At 41.1% G+C, this 19,520-nt stretch overlaps 1 protein-coding gene across 1 annotated transcript in view; it reads right to left on the bottom strand.

Annotated features, from left to right (window-relative positions):
• The window catches only part of CFAP54 (cilia and flagella associated protein 54), a 330,907-nt gene that overhangs the window by 93,609 nt on the left and 217,778 nt on the right, over positions 1-19,520 (bottom strand). The window contains exons 52-56 of the mRNA XM_055118311.1: positions 10,402-10,522; positions 7,176-7,308; positions 6,167-6,324; positions 5,825-6,001; positions 5,594-5,720 (exon numbers count right to left, since the gene is read on the bottom strand). Of these exons, the coding sequence (XP_054974286.1) occupies positions 5,594-5,720; positions 5,825-6,001; positions 6,167-6,324; positions 7,176-7,308; positions 10,402-10,522 (716 nt within the window). The remainder of the gene's footprint in view (positions 1-5,593; positions 5,721-5,824; positions 6,002-6,166; positions 6,325-7,175; positions 7,309-10,401; positions 10,523-19,520) is intronic.

Raw genomic sequence — 19,520 nt, 5'->3', positions numbered from 1 at the left:
GGTCGCACAACTGGGTTGAACTACAGGACACCCTGCTGGTTTCCAGAGGACAGCTGGCTGGTGGTCTTGGACTCTTCCAAGGTTAGCACTGGTACCCCTAGAAGTTTCTTAAGTGCTCCTTACATTCTAGGCATCACCCCAAGCTCTTACCAAGCATTATCTCGTACAGTCCTGCCAATTCCAAGGAAGTTGACACCATACTCATGCTCATTTCACAGAGGAGAAAACAGGCTCAGGAAGCTTTCCATGGCTGGCCCGAGATCACGTGAGCAGTAAGTAGCAGAGCTGTGGTTTGAATCTAAGGAATGCAGCTCCGGGCCTGAAAACACGGCACCACAGTGCCAGTGAGAGATGACATGAAGCTCAGTGTTCACAATAGCGATGCAAACGGTGGGGCAGGGAAGCAAAATACGCTGTGGCAGCCTGTGGGACAGGGAAGGCACAGGGCACAGTGGTAGAGGGGTACAGGGTGGATCCCTGGCCCGGACCTGGAAATCCCTAGAGAGGCTTTCAAGAAAATGTGACTGTTGAGCCTGAAAGCAGAAAAAAAAAAAAAAAACCTGGGAGAAGCACTAGAAGGCACTAGAATGGCGGTTGGGTGGAAACACTAGTAGGAGAGTGTCATTCCCACAAGGAGCCGTAGAAACATGGTACAGGATTGCAGTGACTGCGTAAGGACTGGGTGGAGGCCAGTCCTTGGAGACTTTTGAAGGAGTCAGTGTGCCCGGGGACTGGACCACCTTCCTCTGAAACAGTGGGCCAGCAGAATTAGGAAATATCTGAGGCTTCCTTCAGGCTCTGGAACTTTTCAATTCTAAGATATCCTGCAAACAGTTTGTGAGAAACTTAGGCCTTTGGTATATTGTGAGTTTGGGAGTGGGCGACGCGGTCTCTCTTGGGGAGACGAAGGAGGATGAGAGCACAGCGCTGAGCCCTTGGGGCTGGGGGAGAACACGGCTCCATGCCCAAGGCTCTCAGGAAAGGCGGGGCGGTGGGGAGGGAAGCGTGAGAGTGGGTAACACCCATAATGCTCTCCGAACTAGCCCGGTTCCTCCCACATGCTGCACAGTTTGACCTGCTTCACTCGATAACACGCCAGCGAGCTCGAACCTTTTGATCACAGAATTCAAAGGCTTGCTCAGAGAAACTCTATCTCAAGTATTTCTCCTGACTCCATGTTCTCAATGGCAGCAATTATGGTTGTGATTCTCTCCCCAGCAGAGGAATGGAAAGAGCTATGCTGGAAATATCATGTCTCACTCAAGTGAGAGATGGAATCCGGAGTTCTGACCTCCGTCGACAGTCAAAAATCAGGGATGCTGTCTCGTTTGCCAAGGCATCACAAATCAGATGGGTCGGTCCTGTAATGCAATTCAGAGATGACCACTGGACTACAGCTGTTACCAACTGGATTCCATGGGACGTCAGAAGACCTCGTGGCCGCCCACCAACTAGTTGGTCAGATTTCTTCATCAAATCTCCGAATGAATGATTTGAGGCTCTTCCTATTCCTGGAGCACACAGGTATCTTTGAGCTGCACTAGCTCATGACAGGGACAAATGGAGACGTTACTGGAGCCCGCTCAAGCAAATCGAAGATCAACGGGACTCCAAGTGATTCTCTCCCCAGCAAGAAACTTATGCTGAACCCATTTGTCTAAGAGAGCCTTCTCTTTCAGTACAGCTCCAATTTTTATGTTTGTCTTGTTTCAGTTATGCTAGAGATATTTATTACTAAAAGATAAAATACCAATCATCTCACTGAGCCATATGTACATACATGCATATATAGGGTATAGTAGTAATAGATAATAGCACTTAAATCATCTAGACTTTTTTTACTTTTTTTTTGCTTTTTTTTTGGGGGGGGGGTCACACCCGGCAATGCACAGGGGTTACTCCTGGCTCTGCACTCAGGAATTATTCCTGGTAGTGCTCAGGGGACCATATAGGATGCTGGGAATCGAACCTGGGTCGGCCACGTGCAAGGCAAACTACCTACCCATTGTGCTATCGCTCCAGCCCCTAGACTTTTTTTAAATCAGAAAAAGAATTCTTCTACAAATTGCTATTTTCTCCTTTTTCCCCATTCAGGTAGCAGTCTCTTTGAGGACAGAGATGGTGACAAGCTCCCTATCATATTCCCACTCCCCAGCAGCCCCCACATAAATAATGCTCAGTAAGTGCTTGCTCAAGGAATGAGAAAAAGAAACCAGAAACTAAATGGAACTGTCTTTGCTCCTATTATAGAATCTGCTACGTACTTTGAAATCTAAGACAGAAGGCTCAAGATTCAGCCATTAGTGGGCAAAATAATCTTATAAAAACATGATGCCTATTATTTGTTTCATATAAATAATCTCAAAATGCTTCCACCCCCACCCCCGCCCACCCAGCGAGGCAGACACAAAGGAAAATCATTTTAAGTGGCTCTACCCTTACGATGAAATCTATACTATCACTGTAAAGGAAAACTGTCGAAAACGCATCAAGTCAGATGATTTTGTGCTTCATAATATTGAAGTGCTCTTTTTCCCAATAAACATCAACTCTGTGAACAAGAAGTTGTGAAACTGATGCTGTTTTGACAGGAAAGCTGCTTTGGCTTTTTGTTTTTTAAGTCTGTATTTAATATAACAGAAGAGAAAGCAAGCTGTTCTTCTCCCAGGGAGGCTGCAAACGCCGCCCAGCCTTGCTGTCGCGTGCTGGTGGCACATCTTCGAGTTGAGTCAGGCAGGAAGCAGAGAGCACGTTGGTTTTAGCACAATCTGTACAACTTAACACAATCTGTACTTTGAGCTCCTGTGGAAATTGAATGGACTGGTGATATCCCAGATCGTGGGCTAAAAATGCCAGGGAAATAGCTCTGTGGGATCAGAGAGCGAGGAAGAGCTTTGAAGGTCACCAAAGTCAGCCTGACTGCATAAATGAGGAAAGAGTAATACAGAGGTCAGGGGATTTATCCCCAGGGAAGAAAGTGATGTGATGAGCAGCCAGAGAAATAATTCAGACGGCCAAGAGTAAGCTTGACATGCAGGAGGCCCAGGTGTGATCCCTGACAGCACATGGTCTGTTGAGCACCGCAGAGTGAGGCCTGGTCACAGACCCAAAAGCGGCCCCTGAACACTGTTAGGCATGACCCAAAACTCAAAAAGAAAATTCCGGTAATCATGATGACAACAGTGATTATGAATAACCCAGAGGGGAAGGAGCAGAAGGGAAATAAGAGGAAAAGACTCTGGATAGATGGGGTTCCAGTGCTCACCTCCCTCCCTATTCTAGTGCAACCATTAGCCTCTCCCGAGCTGATGCAGGAGGCAAAGAGTCACTGGCAGGTGAAGGGTAATCTTCTAAAATGGAGGTTTTCTATTACTCGGGTATGAAGAAGCTGCCAGGAAGCAACAGTCACTGAAAAGACTGATTGTTCCCAAGAGATGGGGCACAGCACGCCAGGCAGGCTCACTCAGAGAAGGCCCAGGGACCAGGAGGCAAGAGCGAAGCGGTGATGTGGACAGGAACATATCCTATGGCTATTGTGAGTTCAGGATTGGCTAATTTGAATCATGCCCTTGGGCTCTACCGGAAGCCTAGTTACTATTTCTGGAGAGATGGGCACCAGCAATAGCGACCAGAGTGCAAGAGTCCAATAAAGGACAATCAAGGAGCCAAATCATCACATACTGGAGATGGGGGTGATATAGCCACACTGTGCTCCCAATATATTTGTAAACCAATATTACCTCAGTAAAAACTAATTCATGCAACAGTTTTTAAAGTGGCCCACTAAAGGGGACGATGGAATGTGGAGATGACAGGCAAGAAGTACATTCTCAGCAGAGTAGTTTGCTAAGCCCTAGGAACTGGCTGACCTGGGAGGGGAAGTCTTTCCTGGTCCCAAACCCTCACATGTCTAAGTATCAAAAATACTGTCAATTAAGTTGGCCTCAGGTGCTGGGGTGGAGGGAGCTGGGGTAAAAAAGGAACCACTATAGTTGGGAATGATCACCCGGGATACAAACTGCATGCTGAAAGCAGGGAGAGGAACAAACATGATAACCCCTCAGTACCTGTATTGCAAACCATAATGCCCAAAAGGGAAGGGAAGAGGGAATGAGGGAGGGAAGAAAAGGGAGGGAAGGAGATTGGGAGGGAGGGGAGAGAAAGTGGGAGAGAAAGAGTGAGAGAGGGAGGAGGGGGGAGGGAAGGAGGGAAGGTGAGAGAGAGAGAAGGAAAGTGCCTGCCATAGAGCAGTCTGTGGGGAGAGTGGCAGGAGGGAAACTGGGATTTTGGTGGCAGGAAATGTACACCGGTGAGGGATGGGTGTTGGAACACTGACTGAAACCCGGCCACAAACAGTTAACTCTGTCTCATGGTGACTCAATTTTTCTAAAATACAGTTAAAAGGCATGATTCATCCAGGCTAGAACAGAGGACTGATAGAGGTTTTCTGCCCTCTAAGCATATGGTAGGTAGTTGAAGGTACCTAGAGGTAGGTAACCACCTGTAGTAGAAATCACGGTCTCCTGGAAAGGGTCTGAAACAAAGTATAGCAGCTTCTCCTTCTTATATGTCAGTTCTCTTCTTCACCCAATGGCAGGACAGAGTTTGAAACCTGGAACCTTCCCCAGCTCACCTCTTCTCACTAAATAGCCCACAGTCCACTGGCCTTCTAGGAATTCCAGAGGTGCCAAGTTTGTTCTGACTCCTTAACTTACAATACACAGCTTCCTGGGCATCCACTGCAACTTTCATTTAAGGTTTAGGATAGCATACTATCTTCCCACAAAGGCCTTTCTTAATTTTTCCACCTAAGCTTTCCTTCGTTATTTCTTACCAGCATATTCTACCTACCTAATTTATCATAAATTGAGATTTTGCACTGACCTCAATTTACAATGATAGATACTTGTACAATTTATAAGGATACTATTTAAATTTATAAATAAAGATATTTATAATTTATTATCATATATAACATAGGTTCTCTGTAGCCCTGTCACTTTCCTATCAAACTATTCCATCAAATATATATTTTCTTGTATATTTTCTATTGTTTTTTGTCATATCCATTATGCACGGGTAGCTTGCCAGGTTCTGACGCGAGGGCTAGATACTCTCGGTAGCTTGCCGGGCTCTCCAAGAGGGGCGAAGGAATCGAACTCGGGTCGGCCGCGTGAAAGGCAAATGCCCAACCGCTGTGCTATCACTCAACAGTAACAATAAGTCTCTCAATGAGAGACATTACTGGTGCTCACTCGAACAAATCAATGAGCAACGGAATGACAGTGACAGTTACAGTGATTTTCTATTGTATAAGATATTTTATACAATATTTATATGACATATAATACACACTCCTACACGAGTTTGCTTTACTTGTTTGCTCTGTCTACCACAATACAAGCAGGAGACATCTGCTTTCTTCTCCTATAATTTCTCTAACATATGAAAAGTGATCAGAAACTATTTGTTAAATAAACAGACGCTGGGTATTTATAAATATTGCCTCCTATAAATTCACTCATGATAGCCTACAAGAAAATAAGCGTTTTCAGCAAGCACAGATTTTAATGCCATACTGAAGTTATCTTACCAATTCTCATTTTTGTTTTGGCCAACAACATGATATGTGGAAGATAGATATTTTTTAATGGTTGTATGGGACTCGCATAGTCAGTGTTTGATACAGGAAATTCAATTGTCTCTCCAAAAACTAGCATCTGAAAGAGATCACACTGAGGAATTAGCTCATGTAGTCTGGAAAAATAAAAAAAAATTAAAAACAGTGAGTCTGTAGGTAGTGGGAACACAGGTGTACTCTTACCTGTTCAATGAGAATGCTATGGCACTGAGCCAACAAATGTAGTTTGTCTGTTTTTGAAGAGGCATCCTGGAATTTCTCAGCTTTTGTTAGGTCATCCATCAAAAGCATGCTTCTCACCAGGGTTAAATAAGATCGAGGAGAAATAAACGCATTTCCTTCAAGCAACTGTATTATATCCTATTAAAATAAGATTATTCATTCTGATAGTATCGCTTCTAACTGCTGAAATAGAAAATGTCTCTACTGACTGTCATGCTTTCTATCCTTAATAAAATTTAAAACTCTCATCTGTTCTGATCAAAATCCTTTGGTCAATTAGTGTGAATGAGGTTTTCTGCCTACCTGAAGCTTTGTTATGATCTCTGTCTTTAAATGCTTTTCTTGTAGACCAATGATTACAGCTTGCATCAAGAATTCTGCCTGGAGCTCCTTGTCATCTGCATTCTTGGCCTCCATAAACACATCATTGATGAGGCTCCCCACATCAGTCAAATCATTCTCTAAAAATTAGTTGGAATGTAATTAAATAAAATGTTCTTCTAAAAATATAGTTACTGAGAAAGATGTAGTTACCAAGAAATTAAGAAATTAAGTATGCACAATAGCCTATCATCAGAGGTATATTGTATGATACAGAAGAACAGAAAGGTATAAAAGGCCAGTAAAGTGGCTTCTACACAAAACACTGAGAAGAAACTACATTTTGGAGTGGAGAGTGCTTTTAGCTATTCAATCTGGCAATAATAATAATAATGATGATGAATAAAATAATTAAAATAATTAAATAGAATAATTAAATTTGGGTGATAGAAATGGGTGAATAGAAAGGTTTAGAAATAGACTGTTATTAATCACAGTAGAACTAATTTTTATGTGCCAGGTTGTGAGCTAAGAATCTTATAAATTTAATCTATTTGATACCACCAATTAAGTCTATTAAGTAGGTAAAATTGCCTCCAGTTTGCAGAGGAGGAAGTGAGGTATAAGGGGCTTAAGAGATTTCACCAAGGCCTCAAAGCAAAAAAGTAATGGATTTGAACCCATTTGAACCCAAGTGGAATTGCTTTGAATATACACTCTGGATCCCCGTACACTATGATGCCTTCCTAGATGACAAGACCTGTGCTAATATTTTGAAATATCTGTCTGTTTGCCTTCATCAGTAATAAAATGACACAAGGAACACTTAAAAACAATTTTTCTTCTTTAGTTTCCTGAATTTTTAAATTTTGGAAACAGAACAAAGTATATATTTATAAAATGTTAATGCTAAAATAAAATATATTGATAAACCCCCATTAACTAAGAAAATTGATTTTATGAAAATGTATTTTAAATAGAATATTTGTACCTGTTATTATACCAATGCCACGAACTTGTGCCACAAATGCAGTCACCAATGCCAGACAGCACCTCAGCCACAAATGAATATTGAAATATTCTCGAGAATGGAGGGAAATAGAATCTAAAAATTCTTCATCTTTCTGTTCAGCGTACTAAAAATATCAAAATGATGGTTATCTTTGCAGTAAACAAAGTCAACATTCGAACTGAGGGTTAAATGTATTTTAAGAGAAAGGAGAAAGAACTGACAACATTTAATACCATGACATTTTTTAGTTTTAGAAATTATTCTTGGACATTTCATAAAATATAAAAATACACTCAGAACAAATAAACGTTTTCATAATTATTAACAGTTTGAATACATCATGGCCTTGACGAATATCATTTAGTTCTGCTTCATTTTGTTAGGATATTGATATGTGGAAGACAAAAAATCAATTTTGTTCACTAACATGTAGGCTTTCTTGGGGAATGTATCTTGTTCCCACATCCCAGTGATACACGGGGCTCATTGGCATGTCTGAACTGTACCAGGCTGAGTGAGTATAGGTGAGGCATTGCTGGGGTCTCAAGTCCAGAGCCCCCCGAAGAGGCTCCAGTCCCATAACCCTGAACTGAAGGCGACTAGATACTAATGCTGAATGAATGAATGAATGAATGCAAATGATTCTTTAATATAAAGGCATTTGGGGTTTTGATTTAGAAGTTCAATGTTTTCTTGACCAGAAATATGCCATAGGAATTTAATTCTTGTTTTCGTAAGTTAGCCTTTGGTAAAACTGGTTACAACATACCTTGTCTTACCAAAAGTTTCCAAAGACCTACAGATGATAATTGGCAAGTTACTAAATTGCTCAGTTCTTTCTTTTTAGATTTCCTTTTCTTTTCTATACACTGAAAAATAGAGGTCTGAATTTTCCTTTCTAGATACTGAAAAATTACTTTATCAGTCTTAATTTTTCATTACAAATTGTATAATGATGAGTTTTCATGTATCAAAAATTTGCACACATCTTGGGTGTTAGTCTCCTACTCTGTTATTCTATATTCCACAGATAGTGCAATATTTCTATGTCTGTCTCTCTCTTTCTGACTCATTTAACTTAGCATGATACTTTCCATGCTTATCCACTTATATTCAAAGTTCATGACCTCATTTTTTCTAACAGCTGCATAGTATTCCATTGTATAGATGTACCAAAGTTTCTTCAACCAGTCATCTCTTCTAGGGCACTCGGGTTTTTTTCCAGATTCTGGCTATTGTAAACAGTTCTGCGATGAACATATAAGTGCAGATGTCATTTTGACTATACTTTTTTGCTTCTCTGGGATATATTCCCAGCAGTGGTATTGCTGGGTCAAATGGGAGCTCAATTTCTAATTTTTTGAGAATTGTCCATATTGTTTTCCAAAAGGGCTGAACCAGTCAGCATTCCCACCAGCAGTGTAGAAGGGTCCCTTTCTCCCCACATCCTCTCCAACAGTGGTTGCTTTTGTTCTTTTGGATGTGTGCTAGTCTCTGTGGTGTAAGGTGGTATCTCATGGTTGTTTTGATCTGCATCTACCTGATGATTAGTGATGTAGAAGACTTTTTCATAGTAGAAATAAGTACCAGGAGGTTGACTCCATGGCTTAGAAGCTGGCCTCACATTCTGGGGAGAGGGCAACTCAGATAGAGAAGGGAACACCAAGTAAAATGTGGTTGGAAACCATGTGGGGGAAGGGTGATGCATGCTGAATGTAGACTAGAGACTGAACACTGGCCACTCAACATCTTTATTGCAAACCACAACACCTAATTAGAGAGAGAGAACAAAAGGGAATACCCTGCCACAGTGACAGGGTGGGGTGGGGGGGAAATGGGATTGGGGAGGATGGGAGGGATGCTGGGTTTATTGGTGGTGGAGAATGGGCACTGGTGAAGGGATGGGTTCTCAAACTTTGTATGAGGGAAACATGAGCACAAAAATGTATAAATCTGTAACTGTAAATAAATAAATAAATAAATAAATAAACGTGTTTTAAATTAATCATAAAAGAACACTCTCTCTGTTTCCACTAACAGTAATTAATATTAAAAAATTGAATGTTAATTTTAAATATACATTTCACTTGATCTTGCAGTTCTCAAAAATGTACTTGTCCTTCAATAATAAAACAAAAGTTATTTTGCATCTATGGAAAAAAAATTGCACACATCTTTTTAAAGGTTGACAGAGCAGTCCCACACATCAGGTTTTGTATTATCAGGAATGGCCCCAGGCTCTCAAAATCATTATTATTATTATTATTTTTTGCTATTTGGGTCACATCCAGCGATGCTTAGGGGTTACTTCTGGCTTTGCACTCAGGAATTATTCCTGGCGGTGCTTGCCCATATGGGATGCCAGGGATCGAACCTGGGTCGGCCGCATGCAAGGCAACCGCCCTACCCCTTGTGCTATTGCTCTGGCCCCAAATCATTATTTTTTTTAATGATCAAATAATAACTGCCTAATAGTTACTGAAGGCTTCTTACGTGTCAGGCATTGTTACATGCTGAAAATATATTATCTAATTCAATATTTTTGACTTGACAAAGAGGGGGTATAATTATTTCTGCTTTATAGAGTCAGAGAAGTAGGTGAGTGGGTTAAGAGTCCAAGCACTGCTGGATGTGACCCCAAAACAAACAAACAAAAATTGCACCGAGGAACTGAAGGCTTATTGTTTGTGTAAACTCCATCATGTTTCAGCAGATGTGAGATCAAATCTATGCTTTCTGAATTTAGAGGCCGCAGCCACAATCTACTGTGCTTCAGAGTAAATTGTGGAACACTAGTAGTCCAAGATTTGAGAGATTTAATGTGAAAGAACCTGAGTAATCCACAGTAGGCTTCAACTGGTGATGCTAAAGTAATATAAATAAAGGAGAGATAAAGAACAGGTCTTGAGATGCATTACCTGACAGTGAAATCAGATCACAAATACTGAAATGATACGTCTGGTAAGACTTAGGTGTTGATTATATCCAATTTTGTAAGTTCATTAAGGAAGTCACAAAATAAGGAAAAGTTTAAGTGAGCTTACTTTTGTCTATTATTAATAAAATAAACAGATGACTTAAACAGAGATTCTTATTCTGAAGTCAATGTTGTCTTTTTTTATGCTATCTCTTTTTTCACTTAAATAATTAGACAACATCCCAGCAGACCAAATAATTATAAATTAAGTGTTGTTAGAATAAACACTGAACTCATACATACAGAAGTTGGTGTAGAGATGAAACTTTCTCTTCCTTCTGATGATACCTTCTGTTTAAAAAGTTTGGAATCCTGAAGAAGTTTAAGTATGGAAAATACTATTGCAGAACTAGAGTAGAGAATACATGGGAGAAATTATTAGTATTGTATCGAATATGCCAAGCCATTTGCTTGGCATTGCCTAAGTCTCTCTCCCTCCAAAAAACCTTTCCACCCCTTCCACATTCTGAACTTCTAGGTGCTCCTTTTAAGTTTTAATATCACTCTAGTCTTATCCATCAGCAGTGCTTATAGTACTAATTATTTACTGTAAATTGATATGTAGTGGAACAATTGGAAAATGTAATAGAGGAAATTGAACCAGGTTCTGTGACATCCAAGGCAAGTCCAGCTGTACTACATGTCTCCAAACTCTCAGAAGCAGTAATTTTAAAATCAAATATGCAGGTTTCCTGCTGGTATGTTGCTAATAGTCCTCTCCTTCCCACCTACATCCCTACACCCCCAGTTTACTATCTTGCTGGATTTCAATTTTTATATAGGAAAGGGAAGGTAGGGTCTGGGGTGTCATTGAGAATTTAAACTCCTAGAGGCTGGAGTGATAGCACAGCAGGTACGGTGTTTGCCTTGAGTGCTGCCGACCTAGGTTTGATTCCCAACATCCCATATGGTCCTCCAAGCACTGCCAGGAGTAATTCCTGAGTGTATGAACCAGGAATAACCCCTGTGCATCACCAGGTGTGACCCAAAAAGCAAAAAAAAAAAAAAGAGATTATAAACTCCTAAACTGGATTTTTTTCAGGAGAGCCTGGCAAGCTCCCCGTGGCATTTTCATATGCCAAATACAGTAACAATGATGGGTCTCATTCTCCTGACCCTGAAAGAGCCTCTAATGCGGCACTGTTGGGAAGGATGAGGAAAGAGGCTGCTAAAAATCTCAGGGCTAGGACAAATGGAGATATTACTGGACCCGCTCAAGCAAATCAACGATTAATGGGATGACAGTGATACAGTGACAGATCTGTAGTGAACTTGACTTATTCACACTTAACCTAGCATCTAGTGTTTGGTATATAATAGAAGCTAAAAAATGTAATTAAAATGAGTGAATAAAGAGAATTGAAGGTTTCCAAGATCGAAAGCAAAACTTATGGCTCTCTTGCTAATAAAATGAACAGATAATGCATTTTATCACACCAACTAAAATGTTTCCCAGCTTTCTGAGGCTATAGAACTCTATCATTTATTATCATAACTTGGAAACTTTTAAGCTAAATGATTGCTCAATCACAGACTAACAATACTAAGGTAAAATGTACAAAATGACTAGAACAGAAGCCAGGAGACAGGAATACTTACTTCCCATTGCTTTTATGCAAATTTATCTACATTTTCTCCATTAAACCCTCCTTCTCCCATACGATGCTAAATTTAGAATTGATGTCACACTCATTTTTCAAAATATTTTAATATATATCCAGAGATGCCTCCTTTTAGGAAACCTATCCACCCTCCCACCAAATAATTCAAAGTATGGAACAAACTATATACCTAAAGATGCTTATCTTAATGGTTCTTATTGCATGGAAAGTTGAATGAATGCCAACTAGAAAACACACCCACTTATCTAATTGACATCTCCACTTGACTAATTAATAGACTATCACATTTAACATAATTTAATGGATTGAATCATGTCTTTAAAAACAAAAAGACCTGTTAAAAAGACAGGTATTACTAACTCTCAGCAACCTCAACACATCACCGTATTTGAAAATAGAATCTTTGTAGAAGTCATCAAAATAAGGTCAGTAGGGTAAACCCAAACAATTATGACTGGTATGCCTATTAAGAGGGGTGGGAAATTTGGGGATTGGAGAGATTACAAAGAAGTAGTGTATTCTCTGTGTTGGCAGTTGACCCAAATTCAATCCCTAGCATTGCATATAGTCCCCCAAACACTTCCAGGGATGACCCCTGAGCACAGGGTCAGGGGTGAGCCATGAGTACAGCTAGGTGTGGACCATCAAAATGTAGCAGGAAGTCAGATCCCATTTCATCTGCATGTCCCTTGCCCAGATAAGATTCAAAGACCTCTGGCCTCTCTGAATTATAGTTAGTATAATTCATCTTTTTGCATTTGTTCCTAGGTATATGATCAGCTTTACTCATTCCCATGGATCCTTGTAAGAAGATATGGTCTCAGGGATGGAGCAATAGCACAGCGGGTAGGGCGTTTGCCTTGCACACGGCCGACCCAGGTTCGATTCCCAGCATCCCATATGGTCCCCTGAGCACAGCCAGGAGTAATTCCTGAGTGCATGAGCCAGGAGTAATCCCTGTGCATTGCTGGATGTGACCCAACCCCCCCCAAAATAAAAGAAGATATGGTCTCTGTAAACTATAGGAGTATACAATGCTCAGTTGTTACTCATTTTCAAGCTTTTTATTTGTCTTCCGTACATACTTGTTGAGTTAAAAACTGAAAATGCTGTGCTAATATTGACCACAGAGATTCTCTCTCTGTGATGTCTAATTTTTGTTGTTATTTGTTTAAAAATAATCATAACTACTATTTCCTGAATATTTACCATCTGCTAGGAGCTAAGTTTTGTGCTTTCTGTAAAACAACTAATTTAATCCCCACCACCAGCCTACAAAGTAGATATGTTTTTATCATCCATATTTTGCATAATTATAAATAGAGGCACAGAAATGTTTAGTTATTTGTCTTAGATGACAGAAGAAGAGGAAGAATGAGTGGCCAAGTTAGAGGTTTGGGATATGGCTCAGTAGTAGACTGCATTGCTACTACTATGTAGTAGCATTGATCCTGCATTGATCCCAGGACACATATGAACATACACACACAAAGAAGCAGAATGAGAACCCACATCTTCAATCCCCTAAGTATGCATTCTTATTTGGGGGGAAAATATATTGGCAGTGGTTGGGGACTAACTCCTGGTAATGCCTGTGGATGATGCAGTGATAGAAACTGAGTCAGGGCTCCCACACAAAGTGTGTACTCCAGATCTGTGAACTATCTCCCCGATATATGAACCTACATTCTCTTGGCATAGGGGGTTGAGGGGAATACGCAGGGTGCTAAAAACTTATTCTTGGCTCTGTGCTCAGGAATGAGGTGCTGGGGATCGAACCAGAGTCAGCTGCATGTAAGTCAAGCACCTTAACTCCTGTGCCATCTCTCTAGCTTGGGCCTGCACTCTTGAGCAGTATACTAAAACATCACATTTTTGTTTTAACAAGTCTGATTTTGTTTGCTTTGGTGTACTGTTCCTAGGTCCCTGTTTTATTATCAATGTACCTCTTGGCAATACTAAGGATCCCATTTGTTAGGTGTAATGCCTTTTTGCCTTGCATTCTACTTAGATGAACTTGTGAAACGGGATTACCAAAATGAAGTACTAAATGAAGTACTACATGAAGCAGGGTTACTAAATGAAGTACTTCGCCTGTTCAAAAATAAATATCAAGGCAAGGGGCAGATCGAGGAGTTAGAAATGCACTTTCCACCCTCATGGTGCTGATATTCCTGCAAGAGGGCTTAGCTGTGCACACAGGAGTATTGTGCCAGATAGGCAGCACTTCCTGCAGCTAGCTGTTCTTATAGATCGCTGAATTAGCCAAGAAAAAATTGAGGGGGAGATGACATTGGTTGTTTTTTCTCTAAGCTGCCAACCAGCATCAAAATTGTTTAATTTTGTCTAAAATTTATTTAATAGTTTAAAATTGTTGATTTTTTTTTTTTTTGCTTTTTGGGTCACACCCAGCGATGCTCAGGGGTTACTCCTGGCTTTGCACTCAGGAATTACTCCTGGCGGTGCTTGGGGGACCATATGGGATGCCGGGGATCGAACCCGGGTCGGCCGCATGCAAGGCAAACGCCCTACCAGCTGTGCTATCGCTCCGGCCCCTAAAATTGTTGATTTTTTTAACTTAAGATTTTATTGAGTCATTAGGTATTGTGAGATTATTTTCTCAGACATTGTGATTTTCTAACCTAATGGGTTGCTTTTTGAAAATAAAAGTCAGCCAACAAGAAAGTCAAAAATAACATCAACAAAACCCACAATGCTGAGTCACTGTGTGTCGAGGTACAAAAAATCCACTCCCTTCAGCGCAGGACATGCAGTCAGAATGATTGCACTCGTTTGTGGAATATAAAATAATGCAGTATGACACTAACACCCAAGAACTGTAGAGAGAAGGGCCAGAGGACTGGTCCATGGTTGGAAGCCTGCCTCAAGTGCTGGGGAAGAAGGCAGTTAGGATAGAGAAGGTACCACTAAGTCAATGATGGTTGGAGGGATCGCTCGAGATGGGAGATGTGTGCTGATACTAAGGACTAAGTACCAAACTTAGTTTGGACTAAGGAACAAACATGATGGCCTCTCAGTGTCTATATTGCAAACCATAATGCCCAAAAGTAGAAAGAAAGAAGGAAAGTACCTGCCATTGAGGCAGTGGGTGGGGTGGGGTGGGGGCACGGGGTGGGGGATACTGGGGACATTCATGATGGGAAATGTACACTGGTAGAGGAATGTTTGTTCAATCATTGTATGACTGAAATTAAATTATGAAAGCTGTGTAACTGTATCTCATGGTCATTCCACTAAAAAAGTCCACTCTCACACCTGTCCTCCCTGCAAGCCACACACCTTTCCAAGGCACCTGCATGATGGGGGCACTTCCCGGGGAGCACACTGCTTGGCTCCTGGAGCATCCTGGGGTAAAGTGCTCATGGTGTCTTACCCATCTTGGAAGCCCAATTCTGATTTTTAAGAGGAAGAGGTATGAGGTTAGGAATCTCACTAACCCCACAACTTAATGAATAAAATCTAGGGCAGCTACTCTGCTCTAATCCACCAGGCACTGCTGAGTTGCACAATGGAAATTTTTCTGTTTCTCTGCTGCATTTGAGAGACAGAAAGTGTTGCAGGATTATCCTCTATAAACAGACCACAATCCTGGAGGAAGAAAGTTTCATTTTGACACAGAATTAAAAGCCTCAAACACCCTTTCCCACACAGAAAATAAGTTAAATATCAAGGAGAAGATACATGAACATTAAAAAAAAGACAGTATTCTAAGAGAGGTGGCCCTAAAAGCAGTGGAAATAGTTTGAGTAACTTTGATCCCATTTATTGCTTATTAACCTTCAGGACAAAATGGTCAGTTTGTTCTCATAATATTCAAGCAACTCCCACTACCTGTCACCTGAGGGAAAGTGCCTTTCAATTTCCTTGACGCATAATTTTATTAGGGGAATCATGAAATGTCAAGCTGACCATCAATTGGAAAAGGGACTGTCCACACACTCTTGGCAGAGCCCAAACAGAGACTGGGGTGAAGAGGGTGTTAAGTTCACACAAGAAAACCTCATTCATTCCGACAGCAGGCTTCCCCTAGCGACAACTCTAATACAAAACAGGCAGGAATATCAGTCCTTGCAAGTTTGGTTTAAAGAGCCTACTTCATGCCTTTAAAAATAGCAATAGGGGCTGGAGAGATAGCACAGCGGGTAGGGCGTTTGCCTTGCACGCGGCCGACCCGGGTTCAAATCCCAGCATCCCATATGGTCCCCTGAGCACAGCCAGGGGTAATTCCTGAGTGCAGAGCTAGGAGTAACCCCTGTGCATCGCTAGGTGTTACCCAAAAAGCCAAAAACAAATAAATAAATAAATAAAATAGCAATAATTCTAACACACTTGAAAGTTACTTGTATATGTCTATCTGGTTTTCAAATTTAAATTATTTTTTCCCCATGCTTTAGGTCTCCTTGGTAGACATCAGTGGTCACACAGGCTGACAAATTACATTCTATTAAGGGTCTGGGGAGCTACTAAAAGGGTTGAGGCACTTTGCCTCACCTGCATGCCACTGACCTGGGTTTAAACCCTGGCACCTCAAAAGGTCTCTTAAGCACCACCTGCAGTGATACGTCAGGGCAAAGCCAAGAGAAAGCCCTAAGCACAGTCAGGTATGGCCCAATGTTCCCCTTACACAAAAAAGAAAAAGAAATGCTTAAAAACTTATGTTCTATGACATGCTTTCTGTGGCCATTTTATAATTTTCATGTCCTTAATTCCTTCTTTCTTTCTAAAAGAGAAATTATTCACATTTTCCATAGCAAAAGTGCATAAAACATGAAGAGAGCTGAAAAACGATGAAAGATAGATGGCAGGAAATATACTTGATGGCTGTTGTTGCTTTCTGGGACAGAGATTTGGGAGAAGAGTTCTAGATTCTTCCTGAGATGACATAGCCTTACACAGTGTTTTTACATGTAGAAAATATAGATACTTGAATATCTTATTTATTTTCACATGTATTTTTCAATTTGTATTTTCTATAGAATATATCATAGAAATGTCACTTGTCACTTGTCATCCTGTTGCTCATCAATTTGTTCGAGCGGGAACCAGTAACATCTTCATTAGAGCCTATTGTGTGCTAGTGCAGCCCAATGGCGTCTGCTCGCTCTAGAAACACAAAGAGCCTCAAACCATTTGTTCAGGGTCTTGACGAAGAAGTTTGACCATCTCATAGGTGGGTGGCCAGGCGTTCCTTTGACGCACCATGGAATCCAGTCAGTAACAGCTCTAGTTCAGCGTTCATCTCCAAATCGCTCTATGTGTCTGGCCCATCTGATTTTCGATGCCTTGGCAAATCAGACAGCATCCCTGATTCTCCAATCATTGACGGAGATCAGAACTCTGGATTCCTTCTCTCACTTGAGTGAAACGTGATACTCCAAGCACAACTCTTTTGATTCCTCTTTGGGAGACCCAAATAGCATTCTTATCCTGTTTTCGTAGGGCCCAGGTCTCTGAGGCATATGTTAGTGCAGGAAGAACAGTGGAGTCAAAAAGATATGCCTGGAGCCAGAAGTTCTTCGTCCTCTTAACCAGTTCTTCGATGCTCTTGAAGGCATTCCACACCACTCTCTTCCTCCTGCGCAGCTCAGGTACCAGGTCGTTCCTCATGTTGATTTCTCGACCCAGGTACACATAACTGCTGCATTTGGAGATGTTCATTTCATTTAGAGCAAATGGAACGTCAGGGACTAGTCCATTTCTCATGAACATTGTCTTCCTAAGATTTAGCTGCAGCCCAGCCTTTCCACACTCACAGTTGAAGTCGGTCAGCATTTGTGCCACTTGGCTAATGTTTGGTGCAATTAGAATGATGTCATCAGCAAAGCAGAGGTGGTGTAGCTGCTGAATGTTTATCTTCACTCCCATTACTTCCCATTCCAGTTGTCGCATGATGTTCTTGAGGGTGGCACTGAAGAGTTTCGGTGAAATGGTATTGCCCTGCTGAATCCCTCTCTTATCATTGATGATCACTTCCTTGAGGAATTGTGAGCTCCTAGTGGTGAATCCATAATACAGCTCACGGGGGATCCTGATGTACTGAGTTTGAATGCCCAATTTGGCTAGGGCTTCTATGACCGTTTCAGTCTCAACAGAATCAAAGGCCTTCTTTAAATCAACAAACGTTAGACAGAGCGGCATCTTGAACTCTCGCAAAACCTCAATAAGCTTGGTCACCATGTGGATATGGTCAATCATGCTGAATCCTTTTTGGAACCCAGCTTGCTCACATGGTTATCCTTCATTTAGTGTTCTGCCAATCCTATTTACAATGACTCGAGTGAACAACTTGTGGACGACAGACAACAGGCAAGTCAGGTTGTAGTTGCTGATGTCGTGAATGTCTCCCTTCTTGTACAACAGAACAATCCTGCTGATTTTCCATTGGGACGGAACCTTGCATTCAGACAGGTAGCATGTGAAGAGCCAAGCCAGTGTGTTGATGAATACTGGCTGCAGATTTCTTCAGGTGTTCTGGTCTGACCTTATCTAGACCAGCTGCTGTACGCTTCTTTACCGATGAAATGGTGTGTCAGTTTTCAGAAGGGAGAACATTGGGAATAACATATACATCCTGTGGAATTTGGTATGTGGGCAGGTATACGTGGCTATCGAAGAAATCCAAGTAGAAGTTGTGTATAACCTTTTCCATTGCCCTTCTGGAAGATGTACTATCTTCAGACTTCAATGGGGAATTGGTAAGCTGTGTTAAATCTATTTTATTATAAATTAGTATTGTATATTTAGATAACTATAACTATGGCAACACTCTTATGCCACACATGATCATTTCAGCACACATTTACACACTAAAAAATGAACAAGACAAGGGAACAGAAGGTATCAAATAAGGTAAAACTCTTGACCCTGGATTATAGAAATGAAAATTTCAAGAAAGGGGAATGAGGGGCAGGAGGAGAGAGAAGAGGAAGCAAACTGATGGCAGCATGTGGATACTTCAGTGGTGTAGAGGTAAGGCAACTGAATACAACAGAACCATAAAAACCAGCACTATTATAGATACATGAACCAAACTATGATAATTAAATCAAACAAGGTTACCAAGGAGGTGATGTGGAGGTTAAGAGGGACCTGGGCACACTGGTGGAGAGATACTGACATTGTCAATGGGTTTAGAGTGGGAGCACTGTGTGCTAGAAACTCTATTATTAGGAGAATGAAAAGTTCTGAGGGCTAAAGCAACAATATAATGTCTAGGGTGCCCGTTTGCACATATGGTTCCTTGAGACTGCCAGGAGTGATCCCTAGGGACTTCTAAGTGTGGTCCCAAAACCAAAAAAATTTTTTAAAAAGCAATCCAAAAAATTTAAATGAGAAATAGAATTCCACTAATATTTACCAACTTCTGTATCACTGTATCACCGTCATCCCATTGCTCATTGATTTGCTCGAGCGGGCACCAGTAACGTCTCCATTGTGAGACTTGTTGTTACTGTTTTTGGCATATCGAATACGTCATGGGTAGCTAGCCAGGCTCTGCCGTGCAGGCAAGATACTCTCGGTAATTTGCCGTGCTCTCCTAGAGGGGTGAAGGAATCAAACCCGGGTCAGGCACGTGCAAGGCAAACGCGCTACCCACTGTGCTAATTCTTACTCCTATTCACTGATTACAAAATGCATATAATAAATCCTTTGTATGCTAATACCAAGAATTTTTTTTTTTGCTTTTTTGGGTCATACCCGGCG

This window comes from Sorex araneus, chromosome 10, assembly GCF_027595985.1.
Source record: "Sorex araneus isolate mSorAra2 chromosome 10, mSorAra2.pri, whole genome shotgun sequence".
In the NCBI taxonomy this organism is placed as follows: Eukaryota; Metazoa; Chordata; class Mammalia; order Eulipotyphla; family Soricidae; genus Sorex; species Sorex araneus.
Note: the sequence above shows the minus strand (reverse complement) of the source record. Positions and strands in the feature narration are given on the sequence as shown.